Source organism: Nycticebus coucang, chromosome 12 (genome assembly GCF_027406575.1).
Source record: "Nycticebus coucang isolate mNycCou1 chromosome 12, mNycCou1.pri, whole genome shotgun sequence".
In the NCBI taxonomy this organism is placed as follows: domain Eukaryota; kingdom Metazoa; phylum Chordata; class Mammalia; order Primates; family Lorisidae; genus Nycticebus; species Nycticebus coucang.
The window spans coordinates 67,243,127-67,256,501 of record NC_069791.1 but is presented as its reverse complement, the minus strand read 5'-3'; the positions used below and the strand labels follow the sequence as shown (position 1 = coordinate 67,256,501).

Here is a 13,375-nt window from a genome sequence, read left to right as displayed (position 1 = left end):
ATGTTCCATAATATAAAGGTAAATACTATTTCAGAGAATAGAAAGGTATCAGAAATAAAAACCATAAAACTATTGAAAAAGCCAACTAGAAATTTTAGACATGAAACTTACATCTCAAGTGAAAACTTTGCTACATGTGCTTAATAACAGAGTGGAGATGACAGAAGAAAGAGTAAGTGAATGTGGAACAGAAATTATCCAGTCTGAAGAAGAGAGAAAAGATATAAAAAAATTTAGGGACCTGTGAGATGATATCAAAAGGTTTCACAAGCATGTCATTGGAATTCCACAGTAAGGTATATTAGTTTTCTAGGACTGCCATAACAAATACCACAGACTAGGGACTTCAACAACAGAAATTTATTTTCTTACACTTCTGGGGGATGAACCAAGTCCAACATTAAAGTGTAGGCAAAGTTGATTTCTCCTAAGACCTCTGTCCTCGACTTGTAGGTGGTGGTTTGTAGCAGACCATATAGCTCAAGGAAAGGAGAAGTGAGAGTTAAGCTCGGAACACTCTGTAAATATAAGAAACACCTTGGTGATAAAGGCATAGGGAAGGGATTCGGCTCTCCTTAACACGAGAGCATGCGAGACGAGAACATCAGTGCTTGGCAGTCTCTACACCTGCGGTGCAAATAGCCACAGGATCACATCTGTAAGTAACTACAGGAGAGGTTAGTCCAGATTCTTTTTTCATTCTTTCACGGACTTGCTCACTCTCTTTTGCTCCTCCTCCTAGGAGAGCCCCTGTCCCAAGCCCTTCTAAGAAGGCTGCTAAGATTTGCTCTCTTACTAAGACTGCTTCTCTCCCTCAAAGACTGTCTTTCTATCTCTTCCTTCTGCTAAGATGAATACCCCTCTGGCACCTAAGGGGAGTTGTTCCCAAGCAAGATAGCACAGTGGTCTGTGTCCAGACAATAGATAAGCTGGGGCCAGAGACCTGCCAGTCCCGGGCCCTGACAAGTGGCGAGGAGGATGGGATAGAGGAAGCCACTGGGAGTGGTTTTCTTTCTGTCTAGTCTTTGCTCTATGCCTGTATGTATCCTAATCTTCTCCTGTAATGACACTAGTCATATTGGATTATGGTTCATCACAGTGACCTAATTTAATCTTAATTGTACTCTATATCCAAAGATAGTCACATTTTGAGGTTATGGGGGTTAGGATTTTAACATGCATTTTGTGGGACACAGTTCAGCCCATAACAGAGGGAAAAATAGAGCTTAGTGCAAAAAATATTGAAACAATAATAGCCAAAAATTTTCAACGTTTGATGAAAGACATACATTTATAGATTCAAGATGCTTATTCTTGAGTAACAAACAAGATAAATGTAATTAAAACTATAGCTAGGTACTTAATATTTAAAATACTGAAACCGAAGTTAAACAAAAGACCTTGAAAGCAGCCAGAGAAGAATGATACATTATATTTAGGGGATGATAATTTGAAATGTCTATGGAGTCTCATCATAAACTGTGGAGACAGATGACAAGTGGAGTAACATTGTTAAAGTGCTGAAAGAAAAGAACTATCTACTGAGAATTCTGTATGCAGTGACATATCCTTTAAGAATGGTGGAAATGGCTGGGTGTGGTAACTCATGCCTGTAATCCCAGCACTTGGGAGGCTGAGGTGGGTGGATTTCCTGAGCTCATAGGTTCGAGACCAGTGTGAGCCAGAGCAAGACTTTGTCTCTGAAATAGCCAGGCATTGTGGTGGGTGCCTATAGTCCCAGCTACTTGGGAGGTGGAGGCAAGAAAATTGCTTAAGCCCAAGAGTTTGAGGTTGCTGTGATCTGTGACACCATGGCACTCTACCCAGGGTGAAATACATATAACTGTTGAAAACAAAATTATCTAGTGAGATTATAATGTATGTATATGTATACATATGACAGCTATTATAAAGTGAGGAGGGCAAAGGGGTCCACTGGTTGTAAGGCATCTACATTTTATGTGAGTGGTAAAATATTAATGATAAGTAGACTGTGAATGGTTCTGTATGTATATTGTAATCTATAGATCAGCCATTAAAAAATACAAAGAAATATAGTCCAAAAACCAGAAGACAGATTAAAATGGAATGCTAATAAGAATCCTCATAAATCCAAAGGAGAAAGAGCTAAGAATGGTTTTTACATTTTTAAAGCATTGTGAAAAAAAGATATAACAGAGACTGTATATTGCTCATGTAGCTTAAAATATTTACAGAAAGTTTGCTGACCTCTGATCAATACTATATTTTATTTATGTACATGAATGCCAAAATCACAAATAGAATATTAGCATATACAATCTGCAGTACATTAAAAGTTTGTCATATTAAAACATTAAGGAGATTTTTCTCTATAGATGCTCAAAAGGCATTAGAATAAAATTCAACGTCAATTTTTTTTTTTTTTTGAGACAGAGTCTCACTATGTTGCCCTTGGTAAAGTGCCATGGCATCACATCTCACAGCAACCTCAGACTCTTGGGCTTAAGCAATTCTCTTGCCTCAGCCTCCCAAGAAGCTGGACTACAGGTGCCTGCCACAAAGCCTGGCTATTTTTTGGTTGTAGTTTTCATTGTTGTTTGGCAGGCCCGGGCCAGGTTTGAACCTGCCAGCTCTGGTGTATGTGGCTGGCACCCTAGCCACTGAGCTACAGGTGTTGAGCCTCAACATCAATTTTTTATTAAAAATAAAACTATATATATATATATATTTTTTTTTTCTTAGAGACAGAATTTCACTTTATCACCCTCGGTAGAGTGCTGTAGCATCACAGCTCACAGCAGCCTCCAGCTCATGGGGTTAGGTGATTCCCTTGCCTCAGCCTCCCGAGTAGCTGGGACTACAGGCACCCGCCACAACGTCTGGCTATTTTTTTGTTGCAGTTTGGCCAGGGTTGGGCTCAAACCCACCACCCTCAGTATATGGGGCTGGTGCCCTACCCACTGAGCCACAGGTGCTGCCCCAAAAATAAAACAATAATTTAATAGGATTACATGAAAGAAAGTTTTCCACCTCATTATTCTATAAGAAGGACATTCTAGATGTATTACTAGTAAGTCACCACAATAAGGGTGTCCACTATTATTACCATTATGTAATATTTTGAACAAATTAGAAAATATAAAAAGCCTGGGTGCAGTGGTGTATAGTCTCATGCCTGTAATCCTAGCATTCTGGGAGGCCGAGGTGGGAGGATTGCTTGAGCTTAGGAGTTTGAGACCAGCCTGAGCAAGAGCTAGACCTTGTTGCTACAAAAAATAGAAAAATTATATAGGTACACTGGTGTGCATCTGTCATCCCAGCTATTTAGGAGGCTGAGACAGGAGAATTGCTTGAGTATAAGAGTTTGAGGTTGCAGTGAGCTATGATCATGCCACTGCACTCAAGCTGAAGGGCTGAAGGTGACAGGGTGAGACCCTGTCTCAAGAAATAAAAGGAAAAAAATGAAAAAATAATTATGAAATAAACTATTTGTATTAAAGTTGGAAACAGAGATAAGACCATTATTTGCAGGCAATGTAATTGTACATCTGGCCAACCCAGTTGGAAAACAACCAATTGAAAGATTAGAAAGAGGAACTGATCTCATTTAAAATACTAACAAAATTATAAAAATAACTAGGTAGAGTGCCATGGCATTAGAACTCCAAGCAACCTCAAACTCATGGGCTCATGTGAACCTCTTTCTTTAGCCTCTCAAATAGCTGGTACTACAGGCACCAGCCACAACGCCTGGCTAATGTTTCGAGATGGGGGTCTTGCTCTCAATCTGGCTGATCTTGAATTCCTGAACTCAGGCAATCCACCCACCTCAGCTTCCCAGAGTGTTAGGATTATAGGTATGAGCCACTGCACCTGGCCCCATGTTCAAATTTTTAAGAAAACGTAGTTTAAGGAGCATAATTCGGAAAAGATACATATGCATATGTGTATGTGTGTGTGTAGGGAGAGAGCAAGATGGAGGGAGAGGGAGAAAAGTGCATTTCCTGGAGCAATATGAGTACTTAGCAGAGCTAAAGATGAAAAGCAAGCTAGTTGACCATAACAATCTGTGTTAGACTCATGACTTGTTTTGGGGAATGATTATTTTACAGGATATTTATAAGGTTATTTTGAAAAACTAATATACATCTTATTTTACCTGTTTTCATATTGATATGAGCTATAGCTATATAGATCTATCCTAGATCATCTGTATTATCACATATCTAATCCATTCTGTAATATTTCTTTTTTCTTTTCTTTTCTTTTCTTTTTTTTTTTTTTTTTTTGAGATAGAGTCTTACTATGTCACCCTGGGTAGAGTGCTATGGTGTTAATAGCTCACAGCAACTTGAAACTCTTAGGCTCAAGCAATCCTCTTGCCTCAGTTTTTCATTTTTAGTAGAGATGGGGACTCACTCTTGTTCAGGCTGAGCTCAGGTGATCCACCCGCCTTGGCCTCCCGGAGTACTAGGATTACAGGCATGACCCAGTGTGCCTGGCCCATTCTGTAATATTTCTTCTTAATATTCATGTCTCCTAACATTGCTTTTTGCTCCATTTTCTGTTCATGATTTCTGTAGGGCTCACCCGATTTTTTAGTTTCTCTGTCATGCTTTGCCCTCTGTTCATTGTTCCTTGTTTAATTTCCCCTTCTCTTTTCAGTTTTGAGGGTCATATTTTTTAAAATTGCAAATATATGTATGTTCAATATTAATTTTCCTCTCACTTTTCTACTATAGCAGATTTTTTTTTTTTCCTGAACTAAGGATAAATATGTGCTTGAGATTCTATTCCAGGAGTCTGGACCTGAAAATAGAGAATTGGTAAAACAATATATCTCACTTACATAAGAAATATATCACAAATTTTAAAGTATTCTTAATTTTTCTCATTTCTAGAAGTCCAGAAATTAGATGACCTGATAAAGAGATGCCAGGAAAACCAAGATAAACACTTGTGGGGCACTTCACTTCTCAGCAACAACACATTCTCTAAGAAGAGAGAGAAGGTTTTTAGAAAAACACATGATCTGGATACAAACCTAGTTTCTTTAAGAAAAATACCCTGTCAGTATGACTTAAGTGGAATGAAATATGTTTCAGAATCAAGTATTAGTGATGAAAATCTGTCAAGTAAGAACTCTTATGAAATTAATATATGTGAAAAGTTGCCTTTTGATACTAAGCAAGAAAAGACTCACACTGGAAAGAAATGTAATGAATATAACCAAGATGGGAAATCCTCAAGTCTTAATGAACAATTTATTGAACATCAGAAGATTCAAACTTTGGGACCATCTTTGGAAGACAGTGAATGTGGGATCACCTTTCCCAAGAAGGCAGCCCTCATCACACATAAGATATCTAAAACAGGAGAGATATCCTATGATCCTAAGCAACGTGGGGAAAATGTCAATGCCATGTTAACCCCCAAAGTTCACCAGGAACCTCTCATAAGGAGGGATCACTCTGAAGTTAATGAGTGTGAGAAGTTAACTCTCTTTAAAAATCAGAACGTTAATACAAGAGAGAAAACCCATGAGTCTAATGAAAATGAGAATTTCAGCAGTAAGTCACATCTCATGAATTTTCCTCATAAAACTCACACTGGAAAGAGAACCTTTCCATGTAGTCATTGCCAGAAATCTTTTTGCCAGGAGTCCTATCTCACTCAACATCAAAGGATACATACAAGAGAGAAACCATGTGAAAACAAATCACAACTCAGTGACTCACAGATAACTTACCCAAGAGAGAAACCTAATGAATGTGATAAAACCCCTGTGAAGTCATCCCTCAATGATCACCAGAAAACACAGTCAGAAAAGAAGCTTTATATATGCAATGACTGTAAGAAACCTTTTCGTCATAGCTCAGCCCTACAAGTCCATCAGAGAATTCACACAGGAGAAAACCCCTATCAATGCAATGAATGTGGGAAATGTTTCTATGCAAAATCAAACTTCATTCATCATCAAAGAACTCACACAGGGGAGAAACCATATGAATGTAAAGAATGTGGGAAATCTTTCTGTGTGAAATCTAACCTAACTAAACACCAAAAAACACATACAGGGGAGAAACCTTTCAAATGTAATGAATGTGGGAAAACTTTCTTCCAGAAGTCACAATTTGCTGACCATCAGCGAACACACACAGGGGAGAAACCTTATGGTTGCAATGAGTGTGGAAAATCTTTCTACTATAAGTCAGCCCTAAACGTACATCAAGGGAAGCATACAGAAGAGAAACGCTATAAATGTACAGAGTGTGGGAAATCCTTCTGCTATAAGTCAGCCCTAATTATACATCAGGTAATTCATACAGGTAAAAAACCCTATGATTGTAATGAATGTGGGAAGGCCTTTTGTGTGAAGTCAAATCTCACTAAACATCAGAAAATTCACACAGGGGAAAAACCCTATGGGTGTAATGAGTGTGGCAAATCCTTCTCTATGAATTCAGTCCTAATTGTACATCAGAGAACTCACACAGGGGAAAAACCCTTTGGATGCAATGAATGTGAAAAGTCCTTCTACAAAAAGTCAGCCCTCACTAAACATAAGAGAACTCACACAGAGGAAAGGCCACATGAATGTAACGAATGTGGAAAGTCCTTCCACATGAAATCAACCTTAGTTATACATCAGAGAACTCACACTGGAGAGAAACCTTACAAATGTAATGATTGCGAAAAGTCATTCTATGTGAAGTCACATCTTAATATTCATCAGAGAAATCACACAGGAAAGAAACCCCATGTATGTAATGAATGTGGGAAAGCCTTTTCAATGAAGTCAAACCTCACTGATCATCAGAGAACACATTCAAAAGAGAAACCCTATGAATGTAATGAATGTCAGAAAACCTTTCGCCATAAGTCAACCCTAACTGTACATCAGAGAACTCATACAGGAGAGAAGCCCTATAAATGTAATGAATGTGGGAAATCCTTTTATATGAAGTCAGCCCTCAGTCAACATCAGAGAATTCATACAGGAGAGAAACCCTATGAATGTAAAGAATGTGGGAAAACCTTCTTCCAGAAATCACACCTTACTAAACATCAGAGAACACACACAGGGGAGAAACCTTATGAATGTAACGAGTGTGGGAAAACTTTCTTCCAGAAGTCACATCTCATTGAACATCAGAGAACACACACTGGGGAGAAGCCCCACAAATGTAATAAATGTGGCAAATCCTTTTGCTATAAATCAGCCTTAACCATTCACCAGAGAACTCACACAGAAGAGAAGCCCTATAAATGTAATGAATGTGATAAATCTTTCTGTATGAAATCACACCTCACTGTGCATCAGAGAACTCACACAGGGAAGAACCCATTTGAATGTAACGAATGTGGGAAAACTTTTTACGTGAAGTCAAACCTCATCAATCATCAGAGAACTCACACAGGGGAGAAGCCATATGAATGTAATAGATGTGGGAAATCTTTCTGTATGAAGTCAACCCTCACAGTACATCAACGAACACACACAGGGGAGAAACCTTATGAATGTAAAGAATGTGGGAAAACCTTCTGCAAGAAATCAACTCTGACTAGTCATCAGATGATTCACATAAGAGTGATACCCTAAATGGTAACAAATGTGGAAAATCCTCCTTTGGGAAGTTAAACTTTACTATAGTGAGAAAACTCTTGGGGAAAACCTTATGAATATAGTAATATGGAGATCTCCTTTTGTGTAAGTTTAGTGTGTACCTGGCATCAGAAATCGCAAACATGGTAAGGGCTGGAGGGCTCTCCATGAATGAAATGAAATGGGATAATTATGTCTTATTACTAAATATCAGAACTCCAATGGAGAGTGATTTCTAAGAACATCCCGTATGATAGTATCCACCAACAAATCGAATATGGTACATGCTTCAGAGAAATCACTGGGAAAAAACAATATGATAATAGTATAAAAGCATTGGCAAATACACAGCTTACTGTACACCAGGTAATTGATATTGGTGTGCTTTATGTACATGAATTCTTTCAAGAAAAATATTAAACCTTATGTAAGCAGAAAATACTGAGGGGCAGCTGTCAATTTAGGAGACAGAGATATTTTTTTTCTCTAGAAATAATGTAATAGAAGTCATGTTTCAGACCTGGTACCAATTTGTTGAAAATACAACAAATATATTTAATGCTAATGATATCCATTGTTGGAATATGAAGCATTTTGGAAAACACAAATTGCAGCAGGAGCTGACAGCATCAAATACTTAATACCCATGGAGATAGGAATAAACAGGATAATGGGCCTAAGGAAGGAAGCAAGGCTTCTTTGCATATACCTTTATATGAAGTTCAGTCTTGAATAAACAAGTGATTTACATACTCAAAAAGAAAAGCAGATTCTGAATTTGAGAGCAAAGAGAAATCAACTTAAGTTTATATCAAATTGGTAACCACATAGAAAAAGTCATTCTTTCAAGAGATTTTCAAACATAATATTATGACTGTGCATCCTTAGTGGGATGTTTTTCAGAACAAAAACATAAAAAATCATGAATGCCACTGATTTCCATGTTAGTAACATCAGTGTTATTTTGAATCTATTTTGTGTACATTGTAGGGTCAAACAAAAAGAAATTATTAAGTTGCCAGAAACCAAAATTTTTGGTTTAAGAGATGTTCATAAAAAAAATCAAAATATTTATGTAAAAGTCCTCATAATGATAAATATGAATTGAAAATACCCACTCATTTAAAAAATATATATATTTCTAGCCGGGCGTTGTGGCGGGCGCCTGTAGTCCCAGCTACTCAGGAGGCTGAGGCAAGAGAATCGCTTAAGCCCAGGAGTTGGAGGTTGCTGTGAGCTGTGTGAGGCCACGGCACTCTACCGAGGGCCATAAAGTGAGACTCTGTCTCTACAAAAAAAAAAAAAAAAAAAAAAATATATATATATATATATATATATACACATTTCTTAGCTCTCTTCAGTGAGAGGGCCTGGAAGCAATGACACCCCCTAGCGATGAGCAAATTCAGTTCCAAACTCTGCCCTTAAAGCAGCCAAGACTCCTTGGAGAAATAGTTGGGTCTAGCTCTGGGCCTTGAAGTGTCCAAGTGAGGCTGGGTCAGAAGCCAAAGAAGCACTCAAATATTAATGGGAATGTGAGAAAGGACAAAGGAGCTAGCTAGAAGGGCCATGTTTGAGGTACTCTGATGATCAAAAAGAATGACTGTAAAATTTTGAATAAATAAAAATCTGAGTCCACAGTACTACAAGAAAGAGAAAGAGGCTAAAGTCATTTCTATCAAAGGGGACTCTTACACAAACTCTTTATTCTGTCATTTTGGAAAAGAATTAGGTTTTCACCTGCCCTTTTTGGTAGGAGTAGTTGTTCATCTCGATTATGGAAAATGATTTATTATCAAATAATGTCAGTAATAAATGCAGAAGGAATGATAGAATTTGAAAACTTGTTAATTTGCAACCCCAAGTGCATCTAAGCAATGATCATCAATGAATGCTAAAATCACTAGATGTGACGGAAACTTGTTAGTGCCAGAGTATCTCCCACAGATATCTTAATTATCAAAATTGGATAAAAGTATCTTAACAATGGAATGACTGCTCTACTTTAACCAATTGATCAAATCTAACAGTAATAGTAGTGACATTACTTGATGAAATACAGTACGAAATAGTTATGTAGTACTGGTAGTGTTTTTGCCGGAATATTTAATCTGAATTTAATCAAGTGTTTAGACTTAGATTACAGGAAATACAGGAACAACTTCAGGTGAGAAAACAAATTAGACAAATTCAGAATGTGGGTCATTTATAAGATACTTGGTGTGGTCTCATGAAAAAGTCTATGTCATTTTTAGAAAGAGAGAAAAGGTGGCGGGACTTTTAATTAAAAGAAACATAATTCAATGCAGTGCATAGGCCTTGATTGAATTCAAAAGATAGTTGGCCAACAAGACAGCTACATAGATATATTGGAGGTAGTTGGAAGATATATTGTGTAATGGGCATTAGATGGCATTACAGAATTAGACTTACTTTTCTTAAATGTGATAATTGTGGTTATAAATGTGTATTTCTAGGAGCTACATGCTGAATACATAGAGATGAACTGTCATGATGTCTGTCACTTCAAAGTACTTCAGGAAAAAGATACATAAATGAAACAAAAAGGGCAAAAATTTAGCAAGTGTTGAACTTAGTGGTAGATACATGGGTATTCAGTGTATTTTTCTTAAGCGTTCTGTTTGAAAAAAAAATTTTTTTTTGCAGTTTTTTTGGCCGGGGCTGGGTTTGAACCCAGCATATGGGACCGGCACCCTACCACTTTGAGCCACAGGTGCCACCCTGTTTGAAATTTTTATAATGAAATGTTTTGGAGAAGTACCATATCACTTATTTATTCTCTTACTGTTTCTTCGCACATACAAATACTTCTGCTTGTTGTTACTATCTGCTCATTAATAAAGAAGCCAAACAATGCCTTTTAAAAAAGCATTCAGCTGTCTTGGGTTTTAGTCTTTTTTTTTTTTTTTTTTTTTTTGTAGAGACAGAGTCTCACTTTATTGCCCTCGGTAGAGTGCCGTGGCTTCACACAGCTCACAGCAACCTCCAACTCCTGGGCTTAAGTGATTCTCTTGCCTCAGCCTCCCAAGTAGCTGGGACTACAGGCGCCCGCCACAACGCCCAGCTATTTTTTTTTTTTTTTTGGTTGCAGTTTGGCCGGGGCCGGCCCGAACCCGCCACCCTCGGCATATGGGGCTGGCGCCCCACCGACTGAGCCACAGGCGCCGCCCGGATTTTAGTCATTTTAATAACACATTTCAGAATGTATGTAAATGCAGGGTACACTGTTAACATAACCTTGTGTTAAGAATTAGTTGCAACCGCTAGTTTTCATTACACCCTGACAGTAAAAATAGTTCTGTATAATGAAATTACCCTTCTTTTCTGCTCCTGACATGTTTCCAAAGGGTACCTAAAGAGGTATGGTGGCATAGACTGTGTGTAGGATCCAGAAACTATTTGCATAACAGGGTGGCAGCTATTGTCCCTTGATTCTTTCTCTCTTGTTTACCTGTATTTCTTTCAGGAGGTTGGCGGGCTGCTCTCTGCTCCTTCCCTGGTGAAGAACTTTGATGTGGCCCAGTTTTCCTTTCCTTACCAGGAATTGTTTGAGTTGGGCATATGACTAAGCATTGGCTACTAGGATGTATAGAGAAGTATTTTGGGTGACTTTCAGGAAAGGTTTTAGCATTGATAAAGAGGCACGAGCAGAATGGCTTTGGACTTCTGAATATGACCATTGGTTGCATCTTGTGGCTCAGATGGAAGAGCTTGGCCAGTGATAGTACAGAGTACTGAATTTATGGGTGCTGAAGTGGATCTGTATTGGGAACATGAAGTTGTTATTTTCCTTATTGTTAGAGTTGAGATTTTTGTTACTTGGAGCATACTGTATTTCCTTGAAAGCAATTTGGAGACAAAGTATTTCTTTTGAGAAAATGATTCAGTAGCTGCTTTATGCTCTGTAAATTTCCATGTAATAAGTTAATAGAATATAGTGCATCAAATCTTCATTTGGAACTTACTTACATATTAAGTATTTTCTCTTCATACAAAATACCTACTTAAAAATTAAGTGTTTTTTTTTTTCATTGACATTTTCCCATGTTTTCTTGCCAAGATGAGAGGATCTAAGGTGGCTCTGTAGCTCAGTGCATAGGGTACCAGCCACATATACTGAGGCTGGCAGGTTCGAATCTGGCCCAGGCCAACTAAAACAACACTGACAACTCCAACAACAACAAAAAAATAGCCGGGCATTGTGGTGGGCGCCTATAGCCCCAGCTACTTGGGAGGCTGAGGTAAAAGAATCGTTTAAGCCCAAGAGCTTGAGGTTGCTGTGAGCTGTGATGCCATGGCACTCTACCCAGGGCAGCAGCTTGAGACTGTGTCTCAAAAAAAAAAAAAGGAAAAAGAAAGATGAGAGGATCTAATTATTTTCTCAGTGAATCAGTAATTATCCTAAGACATTTTATCTAATTCATCTTTGGTCCCTGATTTGAAATACTTTTATCATATACTTTATTTGTAGTAGCTTTATCTTTTGTCTGCTCAGTACTCTTCTCATATCCTTCTAAAAAGGGAAGCTATGACTCCAGAACTGGAGTCCTTGGGAGACCAGTCATCTCACCCATCCTTTTGGCCCAACTTGAATTTTCCAAGGAAGGGATTTGTTTTAAGAAAGGCCAATGAGAATCTTTATTCTCATAAATTTTGCGATGGGAGATCATTGTAGACCAGTTTTTTGTTTTTACCCTGGAGTTGCCAGCAGCTTGGTTTATACTGGGTTTTGACTTACTTGCAGTCTTAGTCCTGACACATAGCTTGTGAGTATAGTCATGCATCATTTAACGAATAGGGATGTGTTCTGAGAAATGTGTTCAGGTGATTTTGTCATTGTTTGAACAATCATGGAGTATACTTATACAAACCTAGATAGCATAGCTTACTACACAACTAGGCTGCATAGTGTGGCCTATTGCTTCTAGGCTACAAACCTGTACAGCAGGATGCTGTATTGAATACCATAGGCAATTGGAACACAATGGTAAGTATTTGTTCATTTAAACTTATGAAAACTTAGTAAAGGTACAGTAAAAATGGTAGAATCTTATGACCCTGGGTGTGGTGGCTTACGCCTATAATCCCAGCTACTTGGAAGGCTGAGGCAGAGGATTACTTGACACCAGGAGTTTGAGACCATCATAGCAAGATTCCATCTTTAAGAAAACAAAAATAAAATTATATTATAGGAATACCATTGTGTATGTGGTCTGTCATTGAATGAAATACCATCATGCAGCTTATGACAGTAGTCCAGTTCTTTGTGATTTTTGTTTTGTTTTACTTAACTACTTTATAATTGTGCTAAAGAGAGATATGTTTCAAATGCTTATGCTTTATAATCCTTTTCTATCTATTAAGGATTAAGACTTCATTCTATTTTTCAAACCTTTCTTGGTCTTTTCCTATAATAGTTCTCAGAGATGACCTTTAGAGTGATTTATCAGGCACTCCAAAAGCCTTTGGGGATTGTGATTGAATTTGCATTTAAATTTAACAATTAATTGCTCACTGAGAGTGGCCCACTCTTAATCCGGCTTGCTTGAACCATTCCCTGGTGACCAATCAGAAACTGGGGGCTCACTCTGCAACTGTTTCCCCTGTCCAGGGACAGTCATTTCGATAGGCCCATTACTGTTACTGAGCATTCCTGGGCCTTCAGGCTGGCTTATTCCTCCAATTGCCTCCTCCCCCTTTTTTCTTTCTTTGCTTATCTCCCCCCGCCCCTTTTTCTTTTTGCCTTATTTGAATGGCCTGTAGAGG

At 38.1% G+C, this 13,375-nt stretch overlaps 1 protein-coding gene across 1 annotated transcript; it reads left to right on the top strand.

The window, feature by feature from the left end:
• The first annotated feature begins 588 nt into the window (after positions 1-588).
• Positions 589-7,585, top strand: LOC128561976 (zinc finger protein 717-like). Its single transcript, XM_053556617.1, has 2 exons — positions 589-607; positions 6,060-7,585. Exons 1-2 carry the CDS (start codon positions 589-591, stop codon positions 7,583-7,585), a joined length of 1,545 nt encoding a protein of 514 aa, XP_053412592.1.
• Positions 7,586-13,375: the final 5,790 nt, after the last annotated feature.